The sequence below is a fragment of the Salvia hispanica genome, chromosome 3 (genome assembly GCF_023119035.1).
Source record: "Salvia hispanica cultivar TCC Black 2014 chromosome 3, UniMelb_Shisp_WGS_1.0, whole genome shotgun sequence".
NCBI lineage: Eukaryota > Viridiplantae > Streptophyta > Magnoliopsida > Lamiales > Lamiaceae > Salvia > Salvia hispanica.
In genome coordinates, this window is record NC_062967.1 from 27,457,843 (window position 1) to 27,482,583 (window position 24,741).

At 34.4% G+C, this 24,741-nt stretch overlaps 6 protein-coding genes across 7 annotated transcripts; 4 read left to right on the top strand and 2 right to left on the bottom strand.

Annotated features, from left to right (window-relative positions):
* Nucleotides 1-2: 2 nt before the first annotated feature.
* LOC125211692 (prolycopene isomerase, chloroplastic) lies at nucleotides 3-4,093 on the bottom strand. The gene is made up of 13 exons (XM_048111593.1): nucleotides 3,358-4,093; nucleotides 2,982-3,188; nucleotides 2,794-2,893; nucleotides 2,387-2,469; nucleotides 2,245-2,301; nucleotides 1,950-2,102; nucleotides 1,775-1,853; nucleotides 1,544-1,692; nucleotides 1,317-1,451; nucleotides 1,100-1,213; nucleotides 698-808; nucleotides 477-585; nucleotides 3-342 (listed from the first exon to the last, which is right to left on the bottom strand). The coding sequence occupies exons 1-13, from the start codon at nucleotides 3,808-3,810 to the stop codon at nucleotides 269-271; spliced, it is 1,824 nt and encodes a 607-aa protein (XP_047967550.1). The 5' UTR covers nucleotides 3,811-4,093; the 3' UTR covers nucleotides 3-268.
* A 1,365-nt stretch (nucleotides 4,094-5,458) lies between these two features.
* On the top strand, nucleotides 5,459-9,358 carry LOC125216257 (ribonuclease MRP protein subunit POP4). 2 transcript variants are annotated; one of them, XM_048117919.1, is made up of 10 exons: nucleotides 5,459-5,744; nucleotides 5,977-6,182; nucleotides 6,529-6,564; nucleotides 6,649-6,725; nucleotides 6,828-7,090; nucleotides 7,770-7,838; nucleotides 7,921-7,979; nucleotides 8,089-8,190; nucleotides 8,276-8,349; nucleotides 8,473-9,358. In XM_048117919.1, exons 2-10 carry the CDS (start codon nucleotides 5,987-5,989, stop codon nucleotides 8,479-8,481), a joined length of 885 nt encoding a protein of 294 aa, XP_047973876.1. In that variant the 5' UTR covers nucleotides 5,459-5,744; nucleotides 5,977-5,986; the 3' UTR covers nucleotides 8,482-9,358. The 2 variants fall into 2 exon arrangements, with proteins under 2 accessions (XP_047973876.1, XP_047973875.1); XM_048117918.1 differs by having other exon boundaries at nucleotides 5,460-5,744; nucleotides 8,276-9,358.
* Nucleotides 8,527-9,243, bottom strand: LOC125209752. The gene has a single exon (XM_048109335.1). The coding sequence runs from the start codon at nucleotides 9,241-9,243 to the stop codon at nucleotides 8,527-8,529; it is 717 nt and encodes a 238-aa protein (XP_047965292.1).
* A 1,430-nt stretch (nucleotides 9,359-10,788) lies between the features above and the next one.
* LOC125211479 lies at nucleotides 10,789-11,534 on the top strand. Its single transcript, XM_048111296.1, has 2 exons — nucleotides 10,789-11,049; nucleotides 11,128-11,534. Exons 1-2 carry the CDS (start codon nucleotides 10,911-10,913, stop codon nucleotides 11,322-11,324), a joined length of 336 nt encoding a protein of 111 aa, XP_047967253.1. The 5' UTR covers nucleotides 10,789-10,910; the 3' UTR covers nucleotides 11,325-11,534.
* Nucleotides 11,535-13,035: 1,501 nt separating this feature from the next.
* Nucleotides 13,036-13,850, top strand: LOC125216434. The gene is made up of 2 exons (XM_048118145.1): nucleotides 13,036-13,121; nucleotides 13,246-13,850. The coding sequence occupies exon 2, from the start codon at nucleotides 13,270-13,272 to the stop codon at nucleotides 13,720-13,722; it is 453 nt and encodes a 150-aa protein (XP_047974102.1). The 5' UTR covers nucleotides 13,036-13,121; nucleotides 13,246-13,269; the 3' UTR covers nucleotides 13,723-13,850.
* A 7,082-nt stretch (nucleotides 13,851-20,932) lies between these two features.
* LOC125210970 (E3 ubiquitin-protein ligase RHF2A-like) lies at nucleotides 20,933-24,314 on the top strand. Its single transcript, XM_048110632.1, has 9 exons — nucleotides 20,933-21,136; nucleotides 21,503-21,649; nucleotides 21,726-21,772; nucleotides 22,583-22,645; nucleotides 22,747-22,855; nucleotides 22,954-23,294; nucleotides 23,395-23,502; nucleotides 23,611-23,952; nucleotides 24,042-24,314. The coding sequence occupies exons 1-8, from the start codon at nucleotides 21,131-21,133 to the stop codon at nucleotides 23,900-23,902; spliced, it is 1,113 nt and encodes a 370-aa protein (XP_047966589.1). The 5' UTR covers nucleotides 20,933-21,130; the 3' UTR covers nucleotides 23,903-23,952; nucleotides 24,042-24,314.
* Nucleotides 24,315-24,741: the final 427 nt, after the last annotated feature.

The following is a 24,741-nucleotide window of genomic DNA, read 5'->3' on the forward strand; positions in this document are numbered from 1 at the left end:
TGTGTATGTCAATCTCGTTAATCTACAATGTAATATTAATTTGGTATGGAACTGCAGTACATGACTTACAGCATCTATCTCAAAAGTAAACTCCTCAATAGTATTACCAAAACAAACTCAGGCAAAAGTACCTCAATTTGGTTACTTCACCGCTCTATCGACATAAGGAAAAGGTAGCTAACAGCATTTGATGGCATCTTATTGCTCTTTTTTAGGACTGTTGATTTGGTATGCTTTCCTATTGAGTCTCGACATTTTTGCTAGTTTTTCATGCTAAAGTCCTGAACCAACCAAGTAGCTGAAGGAGAGCGGTATCAAGCACAGGGTTTTTCTTCTCGAATCCTGCATTGAAGTGGAAAAGGAGTTCAAGAACACGAAACAGTTACAGTTGATCTACCTTTATGAAAATCTAGACAAATAATAGGTTGTTTGAGGATACTGTATTAAGTTATGAGAAACAACTTTAGAAAACTGACCCAAATCAGCCGCCACTCGATGTGCACACATAACTCCCGAAAAAGCTACAGCTATGACACCTTGCCCAGGAAAGCAACTATCTCCCACACAATACAAACCATCAATAGCCTGCAAACTCCATCAGAAATGAAGTAGATAAGTGGCAGAGATAAGATCTGATAAAACAAGTCAACTTCGATGATTGATTACGACAGCAACAGTTTATCTTTGGTTAACGTACCGTTGTGTTGAAGGGCATGCCCAGTAAGCCCTTCGGAACATTTCGAGGCATTGGACCATAAGTGCCACTATCACGGGCCAAATATCGCCGATGTGTCTTTGGTGTCCCCACCTGCCATATTCAGAAGCATCACCGACATAATAACAATTTGTGTCTTGAACTGACATGGACAAGAAATCATAATATTTTGTCCAGCGAAGATGCAATCACAATATAAATATTTTCTCCTCCCTCTCGTCAGGCAACTCTTAAATTATTTATTAAAGTAGTTATGTACAGTGAAATTATTTTAACTTTAAGGAATTCATCGCTGGAGTGATAAACAGTATAAATCTAGAAGTTACAATAGAAAAATGTTAAGCATCAACTCCGAAACCAATGTTGTCGAGTAAGTTCCTGTACCTCCTTAAATACTATAGATGACTTCAGTCCAGGGAATAGTTTCTTCTCGAGCCTGTTAATTATCTCTCCGGCCACACGTTCCTTCTTTTCTTCATAATCCTTGCGCGACAGACCCTGTAGAAAGATGGAAATTTGAATTAAACTCTGAAAAGTTCAAAAAGAAAATTGGTAGTAAGAAAAACTAATGCTTTTAATAGAATAAGAGATATAAAGAAACCTCCCAGTCCTCAACCGAAGAAGTCGTGAAAATGTGAAGAATGTGGTTTCCTTCTGGAGCCAATGATTTATCGAGGACAGTTGGAATGCTTAGAAATATACTTCCATAAGGGATTTCCAAGTTTTTCCAGTCATCCTAAGATTAATAAGGTAAACCAAATTAAATAATTACTTATATAACAACTAATACATAGGCTGTGCATTATATGATACAAATCTACACAATACCTCTAGGACGAAATGGTGGCAATCGGTATCTGGTGGTAAAACATCAGCTTTAACCCCCACATGAATAGAGAGAAAAGATGGTGCTTTAACATATGCCTCCTGAAACTTTTTTTCTTCCTTGGGTAAATTTTCTTTTTTCAAGAGCTTGCCTACAGCAGTTGTGTCAACAGTTTCATATATCACATTGATATGGAAGATAAAGCAAGAGTAAACTGAGTTTTGGAAACTCACCGAAGGTATCCCATCTAGTGGCATTTGAAATTATGGTTTTAGCATAAAATTGCCTTCCATCTGATAGATTCACCCCCACCTGTAAAATGAGACAAGTGAACCGTGTCTTTCCTTAATGATCTCAGGGAAACAGACCATGAAACACAAAATGGAAGGAAGTTGCTGGTAAACTTACTGCTTTTCCGTCTTCTATGATAATGCTGGTAGCATTTGCCTTATAAAGTATCTCGCTCCCCTTTTTAGTCAAACCCTTTGCTAATGACTTTGCAATTTCTCCAACTCCTCCGACAGGATAGTTGATCCCACCAAAATGTCTATCACATACAACCTAGAAGAGAGGAATTTCAGAACACAGGGTGTGAAAGGAAAGTAGGGGAAATAAGGGGATTAAGTAGGGAACATTCTGTAAAAAGATTAATCCCCATTAATGACTAAAATCTAGATGGAGCAAGAATAATAAAATAGATTACCATGCTTGCATTGATCATAGGTGTCCGCTTACCATTAACCGTACTCACAATGAAACACTGAAAAGCAAGAAAATTGATGACACGGATTAAATATTTTTAGTCCAAAAGGTTAGTTTATTCATAACATACTAGGTAAGTTCACCTCAGCATCAATAAAGGACAGCAACTCAGGATCTTTGATATACTTTCGAGCAATGTCACCAGCATTTTGGGGAAGATAGTAGGCTGAGATGAATAGTGAAAGCACCAATCAGCATAAAAGAAGCATGCGAATTTTGCAGTTTATAGCAAGGTTATTCGATTATAAATTTATATATCGGAGTATTAATAGCCTAAACCCATTACTATGTTGGCTCTTAACTTATATCATGGGCTAAAGAGTAAAGACCTCCAACAACAGGGAGAATGCCCAAGCAGAACAGATTACTTATATCAATAGACAGAAAAGGAAAAAAGTGGATATAAATATCCACTAATATAGTTTACCATGTTATCGTCATTATGAGAGAAAGTTAGTGCAAACCATATAAGCAAAAAAACACCAATCACCTAGAGTCAAGCATTCAACAGGCTTCTTAAAAAATTGCCCGAAAAGGTAGATTGGCTCCTCCAGTGACTTCAACTCCAATGAGTTCAGTGCATTATAGACCTAATCATATATCCAAGTGAATGAAAGGTTAATTCAGACATTGTGAACAACCTAAAGAAGCAAACAATCACTTCAATCAGAAACTAACCTGCCAGCAGACACCGTAGAATTTGAGAATCCCTTCTTTCTCATGAGGGAATTTACTGATAAGTTCAGAAATAAACTTGTTATATTCTCTATGTACTTGGACAGAGAGGCCATTAGGTAAATGAAAATGAACAGTGGTGGGATCAGGTATCACTTCCAGCCTAGCTCCCACAGCTGCTAATGCTTGTGTGATCAAATTCAGATTTCCCTGCAAATACAATGGTGCAATTGAGTTTCAAGAGTGATGATCACATCTATACAACAGCATATTCAAATTTCCCTAGTTCTCACTTCTCAATCATTGGGCATTTCTACGCAAATTACTACATTCTTCTCATTCCCCCAATAAATGAAGCCAAATGCAAAAACAAGCTAACCTTATCGCTGAAACCAAACATGACCGATGATCCAACATCGAATTTAAAGCCATCCCTCTCATAAAACCCAGAGCTTCCTCCAGGAATCACATACTTCTCCAAGACCAAAACTTTCGCCCCTTTCACCGCCAGCTGTGTCGCCGCCACCAGCCCCCCAATCCCGGAACCTATAACAATTGCATCATAGGAGCAGCTATCCCTCCCACTTGTCCCAGAAGTCTCTACCACTTCCCCAACATCAACAGCCGATTTCAACCTAGAAAGACTGCTCCTTTTCTCACCCTTACCCCTGCTGGCCCCAAATTCCAACCCATCACTGCTCGAATTCAAGGAATTCAAATGGTTTAAACAGAGAATCCTGCGATTTTGGTTTCTGGGGTTTCGGCTGCTCAAAGGCTCAGGCTTACTTAAAATTGAGCGATGGAAAGAAACCCCAGAACTGAGGATGCTCATTTTGAAAATTACTAGTATTATTCCAGAAACAATAAAAATCCGGAGATTGTCAAGAAAGTGATTCTTGCAAGAGCTTATTAGTTTGGCAGTTTGAGGTATTTTGGTGATTGAGTTAGGTTGGGTTTAGAGTGGTAGAGGCGGCCTTTGGATTCAGGCTTTAATGGGGAACTGGTTTGGAAGTATTTGGAGGGAAATTAATGGCGAAAGTAGGAGTTGAACTGTAGATGAATTGGAATCGATTTGGGGAAAAGATCCCATTTACAGAGTGATTCTTCCCAAGATGAGACAAAATTCAGACTGTGTTCAACTCTTTTTACCGGGAAACAAAATATTCCACTTTTTTTATTAATAAATAAATAAATACTCCTATTATTTACATTATGATGATTAAAATAAATTGAAAATTTATGTCTAAAATTAAATGGTAAGTACAATGTTTAAATTTTAATTATATATAAATGTAATATAAAAAGGTTAACACAAACAAAATTAATAATACTCCTAGGTTTTATGATATTAGGAGATGGATTAAGGTTTGTCGTAGGTAGGGATGTCAATTCAACCCGAAACCCGTAGGCTGGTCCGAACACCCCGGTAATATGAGCGGGTTATGGTTGTAATTTTATGACCCGAATACAAAACGGGCTAAACGGGTTGGCCCGAATGGGTTGGCGGGTTAAACGGGTTGACCCGAACTGGTTGCGGGTGGTTGGCCCGAACGGGCGGGTTGCGGGTCGGCCCGGTGGGCTGTGAGTTTTAATTATAAAATATTAAGCTTTTGGGATTTTTTTATATTTTTGAATCCTCAATCTTCATTCTACACAATTATTAGTCTTATTCAATCTCCATTCTACACTTTTTCACTCAATCCCACAATATCAGCTTTCAAGTTTAATCTCAACTGATTATTGCACCGTCCCATCATCTGCCACTAGTGACTTACCACCACCAAAGCCAATCAAGACAAAATTAAGAACTAACCCATCAAAATCTTAATATATTTATCATTTTAATAATGATTCATGTAAGATATGATTTTTAATTTTCATAAAGAATTAGTTACGAACAATGCCATAATAATGACACGAACACAAGCTTTAATTTATATTGTAGTTGATCGAGATGAAAGGCTTCTTTTAAAATATTATTGAAGAAAACTATGAAAATTTGAAGATTTTATATGATTTTAAACTAAAAAGAAAAAAAGTCTATCTAAAATTTAAAATCATTTTATAGAAGAAAAATTTGATATAAGAGATTATTTTCGAAAGCTTTTATGCCCGAATAGCCCGATAGATTAGCCCAAAACCCGACGGGTTAGGGTTGAAAATTTATGTCCCGAAAAATCCATAACCCGAATGGCCCGCACCCAAATAGCCCGGCGACCCGAATGGGTTAATCCGAACCCGAATGGATTAGCCCGATTGACATCCCTAGCCGTAGGTGATCTGATCATCTCCGGAATGAGATAGATATGAAAAAAAGATTTATCTCATTAAAAAAAATACTCCTATTATTATAAGGATTGATTGATATTGATATGGCATAATTTTGGTGGTTATTATATTAAAATAGGAAAATATGGTTATTTTTTTGTATTATAGGAATAAACTTGTATAGAGATAAAATAATAGCAATTGAATTACTTATCGAGTTATTTCATCAGGCGCATAACCCTAATTGATAGGAAACAGCCCCAAATTTCTCTCTTTTACTAAAATCACACAGCGCTAATCTTCTTCTACATCCGCTCAACCTCAAATCTGCAACTTCGAACAATTACATGATTTCCTTTTTGTAGTTTAATGTTCTGTGTTTTTTTTAATCTCAATTTTGTATCTGTGGATTGGGCGTTTCTGCTGAATATTGGTGATTGAGCTTGCATACCACTCGTTTTCCTGCAATAAGATAGAACACAAATTTTGCACATTAAGGTTAGAGTTTTAAGAGTTGGAGCTTTCTCATTATTGCAATGTAGCTCAATTTTCTAATTGCGTTGTTGTAACTCAATGCTTGTGTCGTTGTTGCATATGAATTCTGCATCACTATCTGTTGTTCATTCAGTTACTATCTAATTGCCAATAATTTGTACAAAAAATAGACTATTTTGTTCTTTATTACTGTGTGCTCCCACTAGATTCATGCTGTAATGTATGTTTCCGACAGTTTAACTAGCATGGAAGACCAGAGGAGGCGTACCATGGAAGCGCTAGAGCGCCGATTTGCTCAAGCGAAGTCGGAGGTTCAGACACAGCAACAGAAGAGCAAGAAAAGGCCAGCTGAAGATAAGAAACCAGTTTCTGTATCTGTTGAATCTTTGAATGTAGATTCACCGGCCGTTAAGCCCCTCTCTGTATCGTCATCTAAAAAAGGTTTATCTTTAATCATATGATTATAGTCTAATCTTTTTATTAGAATAAAAGCTTAGAACACATTATTAAAATATAGTAACTGATTGCAGCTTCATTATCTTTTTCCATTTTCGAATAAAGTATGTATGCATAACCAATTTGGATTTTCCTCGTTCTTTAATGTCATTAGAGTCTAAGCTTTTATATTGTGGTGGTCAAAAACTCTTAAAATTTTTAAGTGTTGTTTTTTGTGAAACTAATAGTTTCAAATTTTGCGAAATCTTTAAATGTAATGCCGTTTCAAGTTTTAGAGACTTTTGCATCTTTCTCTTGTCTAATCTCATGTGCCTTCCTGGATGCTATGCAGGCAAATTTTCTTTTCCAGGTCGTACTTTTAAAGAAGGTATTGCTCTACTAAAAATATATAGTAGCTCTCTGGATTTGACTTTGATAGAGAACTCTTAATATTAACCCCCCTATTTTACAGGTACAGAATCAAATGAGCCTGCCTACTTCAATCTTTCTCACTCTGTTCATGAAAACTTGCTACGAAGTGGTGTACAAGTAAGTCTCACATAGTCCGTCTGAGAATCTGTGTTGTCATTTGACTTGCTTTTACTAGAAATCAAGTTAATTGTGGCTTTTTCTATTTGCTCTATTGTGCAGGTTTCCGATGGTAAAGCCACAGTTAATGGGGTTTTACATGAGCTTTTCCAACATGGTGATTCAGCTAAGAAATACATGCAGGGATCCAAAAATATAAAAATCGAGAATACAATGCTTCTTGATAATTTTGTCCAGAAAAATGGCAGTTCAAGTTCTGGTCATATGAGAGCACTACAGCATGGCTCAAAACGCTCTAAAAAACATATGTCCCTAAAGCAACATAAGCGTATTGGAACATTTGATTTGCTACAAGAATTCCATAAGTAAGTTCACTATTCAGTTCTGTTTTGCCCATGCGGTCTTTATGTATTGACGCCAGTATGGTTTTAATACTTAGTTAGTATTCGAATTTGCGGCATGTTCTTTTAGTTGTAGCAATTAAGTAAAATCATGGAGTTTTTATTATTGTTTTTTAAAAAATGGTCTGGACCAAGGGAGCAACTGGAATTTTGGCTTTGCTGTGATAGTCCACAAAAATTGGGATTGCTACTTGTGTAGTGTGTACCTTAACGAATACTCCCCAAGGTAGTTCACTAGAATGATGAAGTCCCTATAAATTCAAGAATTCCCCTTGCCTTTTGGACATGATTCGGTGATTGAAGTTTGAAATATGATTTGCATAAAATATGTTTCTGTGATAGTCCAACAATAGCTGGACTTGTGAGGAAGGTGGTTGTTTTTTAGAATGTTATGTTTTTGGCTTTTCTCTTTGTTGAGTGCATTTCAAGTTATGGTTTGGTGCGTCTTCTTCAAGGGATGCATGCGTAAGTTGTAACTTGTAACTACTCCTTGGATAGATATATTTACCAGATACTTTTCTGTCAACCTTTCGTTGATTGTGATAGGAATCAGTCGTTACTTTAATTGTACTTAGCATATGATCATGAGATCATTGTCGATTACTTCTCTTGTAATATCTCAATCTTTTTGCTGACTTTTCAGCTTTGACATCTTCAAGCCTATGCATGAGAAGTGGAAAGCCTATGTGCAGAAGCTTCTTAAAATTTCTGGGTTAGTTTTTATTCTATTTTCATCTTTAGTATTGCCTTTTCTTGTAATGTATGTAAGCCTGTAGTCTTGAATGCTCTTGCAGGAAAGAACAGTTGGCTCAGTGCTTCCTTAATGCCGACCTACATGGTGCAATCATTTTAGGTTTGGAAAATTCACTCATTCCTCAACTTTTGTAAAATAAAAAATAAACTTCATGGTGAAAGTCTTACTATGCCTTGTAGTGTGACTTTAATTATCGGTGTGTGTGTAGTTGTTCAGTGTAAAACTGCAGCGTATGTTGGGTTACACGGCATCATGGTTCGAGAAACCAAAGAAACATTTGGAATTGTTACAGAGGACAACAGATTCAAAGGTAATAATTTTCTCCCATCAACTGAAAATGATGTTCTTGATCTGTTGTTTGCTTCAAATTGTTTGAGTGATGTTTTATTTTGCAGTTGTGCCCAAAAAGTTTTCTGTTTTTATGCTTGAAGCAGATTGCTGGAAGATTACACTACATGGAGATAAACTTGTATCCAGAAACTTGGTTCCATAAATATAATGAATGAATTCCATATTAGTGTTTTTTTTTTAATTTTATGTTGATTTTCAAATTTTTGTGATGAAAGAATTCCATTATTCCATATTGGAGAAGAAACAATGACAGAATAATGAAAAATCCATCATCTCCTAATCAAGTTTGATGATCTCAAACCCGATTAGCGTGTTGGAGGATCCTGTCGAGGCAGTCGCCGGCGACGTCCTGGGCCCACTTATCGAACGTCTCAAATTCTGCGATGGAGCATTCCTCTTTGCAGGTGTCGATGTCGGTGCTGAAAGCGCTGACGTCGAAGTTGGCCTTGATGAAGTCGCCGGTGGAGATGCTCTTCACCGCCTTCTTCATAGAATCCGCCGCGCTCTCGTACACCTCCTTGCAGAGCTCCAGGCAATCCCTCGCGGAGGCCACCGTCGCCGGGTCCTTGAGCTTCCCCTCCACCTCCGTCGCCACGAACTGCTCCACCTTGTTCGCGGCGGCGCTCATGTGCGCTGTCAGGTAGTGGCTGTCCATTGCCCCCTTGTTGATGATATTGTTGCTCTCAGGGGCTTCGGCGGTCTCGTCGTAGGCGGGAGCCGGGGCTGGAGAGTCAGAGGCTGCGAAAGGGGGCTCGGCGATGGAGTCAGCAGAGACGGGGAAGAAGGGATCGAGGATGGGCTCGGTGATGTCTTCGTAACCCTCGAGGTCGTCGGCCGTCATCGGCATCTCGTCGTAGGCGGGAGCAGGGGCGGGAGAGCCGAAGTCGGCGAAGGGGGGCTCCGCGATGGAGTCGACGAAGGCAGGGAAGGGGGGTTCGGCGATGGAGTCGGCGGCAGCGGCGGAGCATAGGGTAAGAAACAATGCGGCGATGGGCATGATGGATGGTGCCATGGTTTTTTCTCCTTACAGAAATGGGGATGGATATAAAATCAGTGTTTTCAGTTTTGTGAATGTGTATTTATAATATTCTTTTGGTATGGAAATTTTGGGTGGCCATGCAATATTATCGTGCTTTCTAAATTCTTTTAATGGATTATGAGGTGATTTCTTTTTATTACGAAAAAGAAAGGTTTGTTGGCGATTTCCTTTTTTAAAAAAATAAAAAAGATACTGAGATAGCATGGAAATGTTAACGTCATATTATTATTTTTTATGTATAGTCAAATTTCAATAATTTAAGGTGGACTCATTTTGTTTTATTTTTAGCCAATCAGTATCTATCACTTCTTTATCTTGTACTGGTGTCTAGAAATTGAAATATAGTAGTATAAATTAAGATGCTGGGATTTGTTTTATCCTGATTAGATGGTTTGGCTGAAATGATTTAATTGTTTCCCTAATTCTTATAATTTAGAATATTTGCTAAAATGGTTACGAGGCTATGAAGCGAACTGTACGCATTTACTAAATTCCACAGTTTGTTGAATTCCTAATTATGTACATTTGGTTTTATTTCGTCAATAGGATATTTATTGCGGATTTGAATTTTCAAACTTGAGTTATAAATTTTCCGGATTGATTTCGGAACAATAATTGGTAGATAGTATATCGGATTCGGACCATCTCATATAATTTAAACAAAATTGAAAAAAAAATGTTGACCGGCTCATATATGAAATATTTGTTCAAACATCGTTAGTTATGACATTAATAAGTGAGAATAGTTATGAGTAAACTTGAGACTTTTCATTCACATCTTATTTTCCTCCTCATTTCAAAAAGGTTGGAATTGAGAGACATGGAATTAGAACAAGCACGACTAAACACTAGTTTGTCGATAACCCTAAACCCTAAACCCTGAATTAATGGGTCAAGGGATTCGGAATGTTTAGTGGATGTAAAATCGAGACAATGGCATTATGATTAAATGGGGTAATTACATGTTTCATATAAAATGTTTTACCTTTGTTTTAATTTTATATAAAAATTATTAAGTTTACATATTTCATAAAAAAAACTTATATTAGTGTTTTAAATTATTAAAATTTTACCATTGTTCAATTAAACTGAAATTGATCTTGATTTGGTGATTGGATTCAACCATCATTTGTGTAGGCTTAACTATGATTTCATAGTCTTCCGATGGTATATATATTTAAATTTTTTGTCGTAATGTACAAATTGACATGTTTTGTATACACAAAACAAAATTAGTAGTACGACTATTTCTTAACTAAACATTAGTACTATACATTTATGATGAGAAATAAGTATAATTGCAATTTTCAATCATACAAAAATCAGTGATCCAAATTAATTAATTAATAACAAAAATTATTTGAGCCTTATATAAGAGGGGAAGTTAAAGTCATCGAAGAGTGAAACCACCAAATCGTAACAATAAAAATGAGAAAAAAACGGAGAGAAAATATAAGAAAACTGTCAACCAAAAAATCCTCAATTTTCGAAACAAAATTCTTGTTCCATTTTTCACTATCATCCTTAAATGCTTCCTCCCTTCGTTCTCATTAGATTCTTCAAATCTAGTAAATGGTTTTTATCTTAAATATTCCCTTTTAATTATTATATGAAAAACAGATAAAAACCCCATTCCAAAAATGGATTCTTCAATGAAAACTGGTTTAATGGCAGTTTTTGCCGTTTCCGGCAGCGTCGTTTTCGTCGCAATGCAAGTCCACAAACACCTCCTCTCCAAATTCATGGACAAAATCGAATTCGAAATCGGAAATTCCACAGGTTTATTCATTTTTTTTAATTTAATTAATGTGAATTTTTATTCTATTTTAGTTGATTTGTGTTTTTTTTTTTTTGCAGAGACGGTGGCGAAAGTGGAGCCGAAAAAGAAGGTTCGATGGGCCGATGACGTGGTGGATTCGCCTGCGGATCGGAGGGCTTGGGAAAAGGCGGCGGAATCCGACGGTAATAACGATGAGAATTTGGAGGCGTTGCCGGAAAATTGGCAGGCTATGTATAGGGAGATTTTGCATGAAAGGCATGTATTGAATTACTAGTATTTGTTTGAAATGATGGGGAATTATGACCCATCAAATTAATATAATGTGTGGGTGTAGATGTGTTTCTTGTTTTAAGTGGTGAAATATCATTGTATGATGCTTGTGTTGTTTTGTCAGCATCTAGTTTGTAAAAAGATTTAGTTGTTCTTTGATATTTCTTTCCTTTGGTAGTCTATTTTGGGAATGTAATGCAAGTACATTGTGTATAGAAATGAAAATTGCATATTGTATATAGAGATTTATGAGTGATGTTGTGTTTTGTTTTGTTTTGTTTTGTAAATAAGTCTATCCTTTGTTTTATGTACATATATAAATTATCTTTATCCATAAAATGAGTGTCATTTGTGAACGAAATGAGTTTTAATGTGTGATTGATAAAATAAGAGCATCTTCAATGAGAGTCAGGGGGTTGAGGGTGTGTCACGCTAGTGGAGGTGTCCTAGCGAGAAGCGCCCTTCATTGCTGAGCGGCGCAGGCGTCCATTGTGAGTGTGTGTCGTGCGTGGGGTGAAAAGGGGCTGGCGTGGTTTAGTTTTCTCTATAATAGGGCGATAAGAAAAGTGATGGGGACAAAATCAATAATAATAATAATAATAATAATAATAATAATTATTATTATTATTATTATTATTATTATTAGAAATTGGTAAAATACGATAGAAATGAAAAATAGGTGAAGATGGAGACATAAAGAGAAAAATTAAGGAGAAAGTTTTTATGAGACTGGACCGGGTGTGTGCATAATAATGCACTCCCAATAACATATAGAATTAGTAATCATTCATAATATATTTTAAATATTGATTATCATAAAATATCTATCACGTGTACATTTTTTAAGTCCACAACAAATAACTTAATATACAAGCCACTAACTAGATAAATAATTATGAACATGATACATTAAAAAATGATTTTCATACTCCCTCCGTTCTATAGTAATAGAGGTATTTTTTTTGGTACGGAGATTAAGAAAAGTTATGTTAGATGAGTTAAGTGAAGAGAGAATAAAGTGGAAAATAAAAAAAGTAGAGAGATGAAGAGAGAAAAAGGTAAGAGAGAATAAAGTAGGTATGGAAAAATGTGTTGACTTTTACTAAAAAAAAGAAATTACTATATTACTATGGAACGGATTGATTAATAAAGAATAAATATAAAATGAAGTACCAATATATGGAGTATTTTTAAAAAATCCGACGGGATTTAATATATGCTCTTTCAAACACGAATTAAACTTAATTCTATAGTATCAAAGCATGGTAAAAAGATCCACTTCCTCATTATTTAGATGAAATTTTTTACCTTGTCGAATTGTAACCACCAAATAGCTATTATGATTGTCACGAGCCGATTCATTCAATTGTCCAATCACAAGTCCTCTATTTTTCACATGAATCCAACCCCAAGCATCTCTCCTACATATTTTGTCCATTTATTTCTATTTTCTTATATTGTTTACCTTCTCAACTTATAAGTATTTGAACAACTAATAAACTTCACAATATGTAAATTGTCACTGCATTTGGGGATTTAACTTTTTATGGTTTAGTAACCAATTTGTAGCTTTTTTATATATGCATGTGTATTATCCTGCGGACAAAAGCTTTATCACAAAAAGTAATATACTAATAATATCATCTTCATATATATATCTGGTCAATTATAATCCAAAAAAGTAGAAAGAAAATTGATGGTAAGCAACAGGAGAACCTCACCTTCAATAATTATTTCTATAAGAATCTCAGTTCTCAACCACTCTCATTTCCATTCATCTCTCTCCTCTCACTATTCCCAGGTAGTATTTTTATTTCTCATCATAAAAATCTGTGTCACACCATTTCAAAACCATCCTATTATCAGACCGTCTGACACAAGACTCTCGCGAAAAAAACTATTTAAATAATGGTTTAACCCCGCAGGTTAATTAGGTGTCCTCCCCAACGATGACGAGGCAGCAGAAGCAGATCGCTCTGCGCCCCTCGTCATCGTTGGTGGCGCGGCGTCAGCCGCTCCTGGAGGCCTACGCGCCGCAGGACCGGCTGACGGCGCGTCTGGCGGAGGTCGTGGGCGGCACCACGGCGGAGTGCGCGGCGGTGTGCTGCTGCTGCCCCTGCGGCCTCGTCAACCTCCTCGTGCTCGCCGTGTGCAAGGTGCCCGCGGGGCTCTGCCGCAAGGCGCTGCGCCGGCGCAGGCTCGTGAAGATGGGGCTGCGGCCGGCGGCGGCGGCCAAGTGCACGTGCGACGAGAAGGACTTTGAGATTCGGCCCGTCCCCGTCCCAGCCCCTGACTTGTTCGAGTCGGGGCCCGAGAGCATGGAGGTGATCGAGCTCGATAAGGAGATGTTCGCTCGGTTTTATGCTGGAGGATTCTGGCGGAGCTCGTCTGTCAGAATGTGATTTCTGCCTAGTGCTCGGAACGGTGGTCTTGCAACATCGGTTCTATTTTATTTATGCGACATATATAATGTGGGATACGTGTGTTACTATGAAATAAAATGGATCCCAACTTAATTGAGATATGCATCTATAATTTGCCTTTGTTTCGTTTTTTTTTAATCTAATTTTGTTAGTTGATCAGTTTTATCATGTGTGGTAATTAAGTTGTTTTTGTTTATTGTGTATCCAATTTTCTAATGTTTTATGTGTTGGGTAACACTGTCATCAAGCAATAATTACAAAACATACTAAAAAACAAGAATTTTCATTATTATAATTCTATATACTACAAACTAACGAGCTGGAATGATCAAGTCAAATACCAAAATAAAAATATTTATATCAACTCTGTCGTCAAGCAATAATGACAAAACATACTTAAAACGAGAAATATCATTATAGTAAATCTCTAAATAAACTAGCATCACCAAATTAAGTCAGAGTGAGTGTATAATTAAGTGCAGCTTAATTAATATAAAACTCAAATGACAAGAATTTGTTTGAAATTGAAAAATTAACAACCAGGTTAAAGTTGAGTGTGATGTTACCAATATTGCAGATTAAAATAGCATTTGTGTTTGCATTCAACATAAAACTCATATCTTTAAACCTAATTAACCCTTATAAGTGATCAATATATCATTTGAAAAAGTAAGAAGAAAAAATAGAGACTTGCTATAAAACTAGCAAGACGACGAAGAAGAGAAAGCGACTGACAAGCTGAAGTTTAGGGGCCACAAACAAATGCATGGTCACCATCAAATATTGAGTAGTTCCAATCCATACTTTGATGCCAAAATTTTGTCATCAAATTTTATTTTCAACTAGTACTTCGTATTTCTTTTGATCAACATACTCCCAATATAAGTTCAATTATCTAAATATATTGGACGTGTTGTGTATTCAATCATACTAATTGCATAAACTTTTCTCTCCTCTTTCCTCTCTTTCTGCGGTTGTAAATGATTGGACACGTAACTAAATTGGTTGGACTCGGGTTAAAGACGTATAATCGATTCGGTTCATAAATTGTGGAGAACCGGCAGATTTAGAGAACCCCGAATGGCCTAAATGGTCTATTTTTCCTTAATGTCGGCCGGAAAATGTCATGGATGTCCTTCTCAATCTGCGAAAAAAGAAACAAGTAGACATTAAACGGAATTATTTTTAGATTTTGTATAATAAAAACTTACTGCTACGTTTTTCCCACAACCGCGACGATTTGTAGGTTTGTATTTTACTTTAATTTTTTTCTCTTAAAGGGACACCCAATTGAGAGTAGCAAGAAAAAAATTAGGGTTTTACTAAAAAAATTATATTAGAGCATATTGCATTTAGTTTAGAGTGATAATAAATAACCAAATTTTATACAATCAAAATAAGTCATATTAATAATTTGATGTATTAATTATACATTAAAATAATAAATGTGGTGAGTGGACAAGTTAAAAAGACTTATTAGCCTTTAACCTCATTTTTTATTTATATTTGAATTTCCTTTCTATTGTTTTTAAAATTTGAATTAAAGAATGCACTAATTATATTTATGGTTCCAAAAAAGTAAAAAAATTATACACAAATTATAAATATATGACCACAATATAATGCACTTTTCATATACTATATATGCATCCATATATTTTAATTAAATGCATAAATAAACCTTTTTCTGAAAAAAATAAACTAGTTTTTGGTTGGACAAAATTTGGTCACATAGATTTGTTGTTTAGTTTATACTCATATGATAATGCCCCTCAAAATTAAGATATGTCGTATTTCATGTACTCCCTCCGTCCCACTCAAGATGGTCACATTCTTGAGTGGCAAGGGATTTTAGGAAGTGTTATTAGGTGGAATAAAGTAGAGAGGAAAAATGTAGTTGAATAATTTAATGAGGAGAGATGAGAGAGGGGGTGATTTCCAAAAATGAAAAATGACCATCTTGATTGGGACAAACAAAAAAAAAGGTGGTCATCTTTAATGGGACGGAGGGAGTAAAAAATAAGAGAAGTGAAATCATTTATCGAACAAATCATGAAATTTCGTCATTAATCTATACTACTAAAAGGGAGAGTTGGATAGAAAGTCAATATTGCCATTTTTGGAGGGAAAATATAAAGCTATTTTGTTTATTCATTTTGATAAATGACAACCATTAGATAGAAAATTGGTCCAATTACATGATACCTTCCCAATCAAGATTTGAAACAATTATAATAGTATGTATTTTTAAAATTAAATTTGTTTTAATTCAATAACTGATTCATTAAATTTTTTTATAATCCTTTAGATATTAAAAATTATCGTATACAATATTAAAACTAAATTTATTATTTATATTTAATATTACCTATATAGTATGTAAATATATTTATATTTAAATTTTGTGTACATAATTATGGAAGAAGATGAAATTATATATATTTAAAATTAAATATAACTTATTAAGTTTGTATAAAATTAAATATAACTTATTAAGTTTGTATAACTTCTTAATATAAATAGTACTGTAAATTATCACATTATTCAATACATCCAAGATGCATAAAATATTATCTTTATTTTAAGTGATAATTTACTTTTTATACCTATATGTGGCAAGAAGTAAGAAATTTATTCTTTCTAATATTAAAAATTCATATAGTCTTTGGCCATATATATCAAGTTATGCTATGGTCTGAAGTTAAACAGAAGAAAAAAATAATCAACTAAAGTGTGATTGTTAGATAATACAATTTTTTTAACTTGACTTCTCAAAGAAGTTTTAAATTTTTATGATTTAAATTATTCATATATTTAATGTGGATATGTTTGATATTCCAGAAAATTTTCCATTAATTTTTTTTGATTAAGCTATTAAATTTAATTTAACTTTTATTTGGATTAATAACTACCATAGCACTATCAATAAATATTTTTACTCAAACATATTTTCTTTATTTGTATATCTTATTCTAATTAAGTCATATTCTTTGAACATAGTTACACATCTTCTTTTTGTCATTAATTTTTATTGTTTTTACTCCATTTAAATTATAAATTAAAATTATATAGATATTTCATTCATTAGGGAATAGTAAATTCTTCATTTAGAGTTAGACAAGATAAATATATTTTTATTTTTTTAAATCTTCATATTGAGTAGAATTTATATAGTCTATATATTTATTATATTTTGTATTCGTTATTTGAAGTTATTTGAAATGTCACGTGCATAGCACAAGTTGCGTATAAAAAGAAGTTGTATTTATTAAATTTGTGGAAAATGAAGAGGAAAAAGGTCAGGTGGATGGAAGAGAGAAAGTGGGATCTTTTGCGGTGGGTTCTACTGTACTGAGTGTCTATCTCTCAGCTGACAAATAATCACATGGTCACCAATACAAAGGACATCGACATGACGCACCAATGCCATCTTTACGCTATAATCCAATCAACAATCAATCCTTTTTCTATTTTTTCTGTTATGTTTTCAAATCCAAAGTACTTCTTGTTTTGTAATCTTAATAACTGAAGGTGTCACAGTTTGTTCAAGAATCGATGGGTGTATCACGGTGATCCGTATTAAGATTAAAAGAGAAATCGATCCCTTAATTATACTTCCTTCGTCTCATTAAATATGGAACATTTGTTTTTCGATACAAGATTTTATATACTGTTATTTTGTGAGTTAATGAAAAGATAAAGAGATTGGAAAAATTAGATATTTTTTTTATTTTATTTTAAAAAACGGTTCGTTTTTAATGGGATACTCTTACAAAAAATGTTTCATTTTTAATAAGATAGAAGGAGTAGTAGTGATACAAAAGTGAAATTCATAAATTACCTATGTGAAATCCCTAATTTTTTTCCCACTAGTTCATCGGTAACTCATGAGGGTCGTCATCGTGTTCTTGTAAATTGTGTTGTTATAGGTTCGAATCAACGCCCCATTACCAATCTTATATGAGGTTGATCTGGTTCCCCGCCATTTGGATCTCGTTTCAAGTACATGTGGATCTTACAAAAGGTGCATGTAGTATTTATAAAAGAAAATTAAAAAAATCAGTTCAAGCAACCATCTCAGGGACTAAGCACTCCCAAGGTTGAAATCGCGTGGATGACCTAATTAGACGCCAAGTATATTATTATCCACTAGCCACTAGGTATTGACCTTATTCTAGGATATTATTATGCAGTTTTAAACTTTTGTTTGTTTCTTCTTGTAATGTTAGATACTCCATGAGAGAAAATGGATAACTTTAGTAGGCAGTAGTCTATGATTTTGCGACATTGGACATGGACCAAAAGTTGATCACAATGTATGCAATATTCATACCATCATTTTAAGGGATTATATATTCTATTTAATTCGGTTTTGAAGTTGGACAGATCATTTATGTTGGCCCCCTCGGTAGTGGAAATTTTACACTCACTAGTCAAGATTGTAGTGAAAATTACAATTCTCAAATCAAAATAACTAGTATCTTGTTTAATTATTAAGGTAGGACACTGAACACATTGTTTTCATACGAACAGAGAAAAATGTAACGACTCATACTGAATTATAATTTTAATAATAATAACTATAATGATAACCTTTATTATACTAATAATTAATGATTTATTATTATTTTGTTATTAATTAATACTAACATATTAAACATTTTTAGTGTGACTTTAAAATTTATGAATGATAGTACGTGATTATTATAACTACTATCACCCATGTGCGATGCACGATCCATTTTCTTTTATTTAAACTTATTTTATTAATTCATAAAAATATTATTATATGAAATCTGAAATCATAAATATATAAAGTAAAAATTAATTATTAAAAAACAAAAAATCAAATAAAAAAAATAACACACAAATATATTGATTGGTGATTTGGGCAAAAATATACATACACATTATTATTAACATTATGATAGTTTTAATTAAATTATTTATATCTATTTTATGATTAGTCAATTAAATCATAATCTTAATTGATTTTTGGTTCATCTCATAAGTTATAAAAGTAGGTAATTAAGTCGCCACATTTATACATTTCTCAATCCCATCACATGTTTCACCAATTTGTTGCGATAAAATTTTGATGAAATTTTATATTTAATTTATTATTCCACTATAATATTATTCGTGTATTTGTTAGTATATTGGATTTGCATATTAATAATTTTACATTTAAATCTTTGTAAACCACATTCCAAGACTAATTAAGAGCCACTACTCCCACTAAAATAAAACATCCATTGGTCCACTTCCAATTGTAATCAATAGCCACTACTCCAAATAAAACTCCTATAATTCACTTCCATCAATTATTACATGAATTAAAAACTGTTTTATTTTGTTGAATTTAATAAATTATTCATAGTGACATTTTTGTTATTTTTCTTTAAAAGCAGCTTTTCCTTTGTAAAACTAAAGAGTGATGGATGTAATCAAAGATGGGCATTCACAATATCAACTTTAATTAAACTGAGAGGTAACAACTTTAGTAGAGTTCACCAATTCTTTTTTCTTCAGTCCAGCCTCTCTAGCTTGAAGTTCATGTTCTCTCTTTTTTAATTCCTACAGAGGTTTACAGAAGGGTAAAGAAAGCCTCAATCAGCATCTCCTTATAAATTCTTTAAAAATTAAAAAGATTGTATCAAACACTCATATTGGTATACCATGGAACCACCAAGAGGAATATCAACTGTAGCCCCACGATTGTAGTCAGCAAGTTCATGAGGAAGAGGTGAAAGCTTTGAGTTTGCATATGAGTTCTGATAATCTCAGATAGCAAATTCTATGTTAGCAAAAAGAAACAAAAATATTGTAACAGCAACAGTAAGTTATAAGCACAAACTCAGAGCTATGAAGTTGGGATTTTACCAGTAAAGGAGGCAGGCCGCAATGCACGGCACTCCATTCCTAGTGAACTTGTCAAGACATTTGTGCTTATAACTTAAACATCAAACAACACAATCAAATGTTTGATGTTTCTAGAATGAAATCATTCCTCGCTCTCAGTCCATCCATCTCCAATTCCGTCACCGCCGAACCTTTTTTCAACCTCTACATCGCTCAAGACCCATGATTAGCCCCTCCAATCTAAACTAAGAACTCTTTTAAATACTTCCGGCAGCAGCAGTAACATAATTCAATAGCTTAGTGGGTAAGTGGCAATGAATGTCATTAGTGGGTAGTTAATCATTTAGGTTACATAACACGTATTAAAATTTAATAATATAGTAGTAAATATATTAAAAAAATATTTTTATATTAATAATGGCATTCATGTAATTATTCCTAAAACTCCCTTTTTATATATTTGTAGATTATAAAGCCAGTGGATAAATGACCAGCTTCGAACAAGAAATATTATTTGGTTCGGTCGTGAATCATTGACCGATTGAATCAATTTTCTAAATTATTACTAACATTTTTAGAAAATTGTTTGTAGATTGATGTCTTGACCCATGCCATGCCATGAAATCACGTATCTTGAAACTAATCAATCACTAGAAGAAATGGTGAGTTATCGAAGTTGAGGTTTCATGATTAAAGAAAACAATGATTTATTGGAGAAAATTGAATCATATCGATGAAAACAATAAATTATTGGATTTGAAGCATTCGTTTTGGTTAGATGGAGTTGAAGAAATTGAATAATATTGATATACGAAGATATGGGTATGGTGATTCCTCGCCTTAGTAAGATTTGTTTTTCATAATCTGGATTTTCGCATTTGTCCCTAATAAAAAATAGAGATATTCGTATATTGTTGTGACAAATTATTTTTAGAATTGGGCGATGTATTTCCATATTCATTGGCCCATTTGAGTTGGGCTGAAGTGAATATGCATTGCTAGTTAGTATAACACTTTATAGAATGAATCATAAAAGAAAAAATTATTCTAGTAATACAATATATCAAAATCATTTATTTTATTGGATACAGAATACCTAAAATAAGACCAAAAAAAAAAAAAGAGTCATCCATTGTTATCGAATATCCCATTGATTATTATAAATATTTTATCACTAATCAAACGTTTTAGACTAAAGTTTCAATTGAATTATTGAATTTGGCACCAAATCCAAACCCACCATTAATACTTCACATTTAATTTTATTTAATTTAATAACCATTTTCCCTTGTCTGCAATTAATAATTTACTAATTTATTCATTAATACACGATTTCGTCACATCTCTCTGTTTCTCTCTCCTCCTTTGTCTCTCGAGGTTTCCCTGAATGACCTCTGCGTTAATTTTCATATTTGGAGGGAAATCTGCTTTCAACTTTTGCGGAATTTTATGAGATTGTTCTCCTGTTTTTGACAACCGTCTGTTGATTCTTCTCTTTTTTGTTTCTGGAAAATTTCTCTATATTATGGAGGTAAATGATTAATTTGCTCGATTATTTTGGGAAAATTGATAGTGCGCGTATTTGTACGATCGGATAGTGAATGTATGATGCTCGATCATCCAATTACAGTGGTTGTTGAAGAATTTCGGCTAGTTTTTCATGATTTATGATACGTTTCATTGTTAATTCATTGAATTTTGGTCACGCCTCTGATGCAATCACATAATTCGATTGTTGCCTGATTATTGATTGTTTTTTTGGGGATAGGTATGGAGGATATGCCCTAACATTTGTGCGTGTGTTTTAGTTATGAAGGAAAAAACGGTCTATTGTTAGTGATGTGATAAATGAATCGACTCCAATGCATTTTGCTCTCTGATTTGTTTGTGTTTTTAGGGTAAAGTTTCGGGGATGGATGAGGCTAAGAAGGCGGAGGCTCACATGACCTCAGCTGCGGCTTTTGTCGAGGGAGGGATACAGGAGTCTTGTGATGATGCTTGTAGCATATGCCTCGATGGGTTTACCGATAGTGATCCTATGACGGTATAGTGTTGATGTGGTATTCACATTTGCATATCCGTTGTTGCTATTTGTGAATCTGTTTGATAATCTTATGCAGGTGACAAGTTGCAAGCATGAGTTCCATCTTCAGTGCATTCTTGAATGGTATGTATCACTCCGTTTGAATTTGCAGCTCATGCTTTGTCTCAATCTTTAGGATTGTTCTAGTTCTAGTTGCTACTTCATGCTCAACGTAACATCGTTTATTTGGTATTTCATGTTTCACTTAAGATGTCAAAATGAATTATACTAATAACTTTATATAGACTGCCTAAGTCTATTGTACTTATAAGTTATAACTAACACTTATGACTACCAATGCTGTGGCCCTTACTTCGATTTGGTGGTAGTACCAAAATGTTTGTATGTTAATTTTGGCACTAACCTACATCCTCTGTTTGTTGAGAACTTAAGAGAAAAAGTTATTATAGCAGGTAGAAGATGGTCTAGATAGATTTTAGAAGCTCTTAGGTAATTCATTATGAGACACTGCCTCAATTGCTGTCTTTGTTGTATCTGAAACCCATCCCAATCACACAGGGGTAGCAAATGAGTACTGAACTTGCTGATCTGGTTCGCAAATTTTCTAGTCGTAGTCTTTCATTACCAGTAATTATACTCTACCAGAGCTGATTGACTATCATCCAACAATGGTTTCCATTCTATATTTCATTTAATTTTAAATTTAGCTTCAAGCTCAACAATAATTTTACAACAGTTGAAAATGCTGTTATGTACTTGCAATTCTATGGGTCTAATTAGTTTGTACGTTTTTGTTAGCTAAATCTTGTATAATCTAAACTAAAACAAAGTATGGTGAGGCCAAAAGTTAGGAAGCCTGGTGATAAAGTTATTTTGGTAGTGTTTGAGGAAGACTGAAATATACACTCATCCTTCCTTCTATTGGTGGAGTAGGTGCCAAAGAAGCTCCAATTGTCCAATGTGCTGGCAAAGTGTTAGTCTGAAGGATCCTGCAAAGTATGTTTCTGAAGTTTACCTTCTATTGGTTTAAATTCAATCCTCTTGTTCAGTTCTGTTGTTTCTTGATTTGGGTTGATGTACCTTCTATTTTATGGCAGTCAAGAATTACTTGAGGCTGTAGAACGTGAAAGAAGTTTTAGGCTCACTCCGTCAAGGAATACAAGAATATTTCGTCATCCTACTCTCGGAGATTTTGAATTGCAGCATGTACGCTATCAATATTTGTGTTAACTTTGAAAATTACTCCAGTACCCCTGCTATTTAATGTTGTGTTAGTGTTTCACAACTCTTCTGGCCAAATGCAGTTACCAGCTGGAATTAATGATGCTGAACTTCAGGAGCGGATTATCCAACATTTGGCAGCTGCTGCTGCAATTGGTAGAACTCACCGAGTTTCTCGGAGGGATGGCTCAAGGAGCCGTTCTTCTGCTCATGCCCGTCCACAGTTTGTTGTATACTCAGGTCATCCTCCTGGGTCTTCTGCTGGTTCTGGTGGAGAAGGAACTGAGCCAATTGCAGCACCTGAAACTAACCCATCAGTATCAGTTGCATCCATAAATAACATAGGAAGCAATCAAAATTCGGCTGTATTATCCAGACCTTTAGTGGTGCCAACCTCTTCCCCAGGATCATCAAATGATAATAGGTACTACTACTACTATAAATGGTTTCTATCTATTATATGGCGATCATTCCAAATGATTTTTTATATCAACTTTCAACTCAGTTTATGTATGTCCACTTAGTAACTATGCAAGCCAGTCGTCCTTGCCAAATCAAGACAGAGCTGGACCATCTGAGTCACCATCCATTTCAAATTCCTGGAAGTCTCGATTCAGTTCTATGTCAATGAAGTATGAGTTGGTTTTAATTTTAATCATTATTTAATCTTCTTCTTGTGCTTAGTTATTTATGGTTTAAGCCTTCTGAGTTCTGAGTGTTGTCAATTCAATTATTTTTAGATACAAGGAGTCCATTTCAAATAGTACAAAGGAATGGAAAGAGAAGCTGTTTTCTCGTAGCTCCTCCATGGCAGATATTGGTTCGGAAGTCAGGAAGGAGGTGAATGCTACTGTATCCCGCATGATGGAACGTCTCGAAAGTAGAGATGATGATAGTCACGTGCCAGAAATAAATAGTGCAGAAAGTTCTTCGGGCGCTGGACCAAGCAACAACAGTAGGGATACTCCCAGTGAAACGTCGTTGAATGGAAAAAACTCTGCTTCCGTTGCTGCAAGTTCAGTATCAAGTTAAGTTTATAATATTGCTAAGGGGCGTCCATCCTCAGCATTTCATCTTTGAAGGTGAGTTGTTGAGTTGCCAGATGAGTAATCTTTATCTTTTGATATTTGGTTACTTTTTTCGATTATCGTTCTTTTCCTTGGCAATCCAGGTATATGATCCAAATATGACATGCCGAGGATGAGATGGTGAATGGTACTCATTGTTCGATCCACAAACAGAAACAGGAAAGGAAAGCAACTTGTTAAGCTTTGTTTACCATAAAATCTTTATCTGAACATAAATGTTGCAATGTGAGTTTGGGAGAGAGATTTTGGCAGAGATAGTGTAGTGGATGCTTTGCTTTCTTATTTCTCCATTTGAATTGATGCATGGAACTTGCAACACTCACCCTATCTATGTAAGTGTTATAAATGTTGTTCAATTGGATAGATGGAGCTCGATTATAATCTCGGGACGTTGTCATATATGATTAGTCTCGACTTGTGAGCCTGTGTTTTTCCTCTATACCAGAATTAGTGAAAACACTATTTGTCGGTTGGTGGTATTTCATAAAAAAAATGAAAGCACTATTTGTATTTATTTATCATGTCCCAGTACCATAATGAATTAGTAAATGAATAGATTAAAACTGAATATTTGGAAATGATATGTGTAATATAAAGTTGATTATGGAACATGTTTTATGATCTTGGGCTCCTTTCCGTACTAAGTGGGTCTATTTGTGTGGGTTGGGCCTATAGAGGTAGTACAAAGTAGATCCATTCACATGCATAAATATCTATTGATGGCTTTTAAATTAAACTTTTCTTTTTTATATAAAAAAAATGAAGTTTAAGCGTTCTTGAAGA

Bases quoted from the DNA above. Each gene is read 5' to 3' on its own strand.
- LOC125209752 (XM_048109335.1), bottom strand. From the start codon at position 9,243: ATGGCACCATCCATCATGCCCATCGCCGCATTGTTTCTTACCCTATGC.
- LOC125210970 (XM_048110632.1), top strand. The intron at 21,650-21,725 runs GTATAGTGTTGA...AATCTTATGCAG, and splicing joins CCGATAGTGATCCTATGACG to GTGACAAGTTGCAAGCATGA. The intron at 23,503-23,610 runs GTATGAGTTGGT...AATTATTTTTAG, and splicing joins TTCAGTTCTATGTCAATGAA to ATACAAGGAGTCCATTTCAA.
- LOC125216257 (XM_048117918.1), top strand. From the start codon at position 5,987: ATGGAAGACCAGAGGAGGCGTACCATGGAAGCGCTAGAGCGCCGATTT. The intron at 6,183-6,528 runs GTTTATCTTTAA...GATGCTATGCAG, and splicing joins TGTATCGTCATCTAAAAAAG to GCAAATTTTCTTTTCCAGGT. The intron at 6,565-6,648 runs GTATTGCTCTAC...CCTATTTTACAG, and splicing joins AGGTCGTACTTTTAAAGAAG to GTACAGAATCAAATGAGCCT.
- LOC125211692 (XM_048111593.1), bottom strand. From the start codon at position 3,810: ATGAGCATCCTCAGTTCTGGGGTTTCTTTCCATCGCTCAATTTTAAGT. The intron at 1,693-1,774 runs GTGAGTTTCCAA...CAACTGCTGTAG, and splicing joins CACTAGATGGGATACCTTCG to GCAAGCTCTTGAAAAAAGAA. The intron at 343-476 runs GTCAGTTTTCTA...ACTTCAATGCAG, and splicing joins TCGAGTGGCGGCTGATTTGG to GATTCGAGAAGAAAAACCCT.
- LOC125216434 (XM_048118145.1), top strand. From the start codon at position 13,270: ATGACGAGGCAGCAGAAGCAGATCGCTCTGCGCCCCTCGTCATCGTTG.
- LOC125211479 (XM_048111296.1), top strand. From the start codon at position 10,911: ATGGATTCTTCAATGAAAACTGGTTTAATGGCAGTTTTTGCCGTTTCC. The intron at 11,050-11,127 runs GTTTATTCATTT...TTTTTTTTGCAG, and splicing joins CGAAATCGGAAATTCCACAG to AGACGGTGGCGAAAGTGGAG.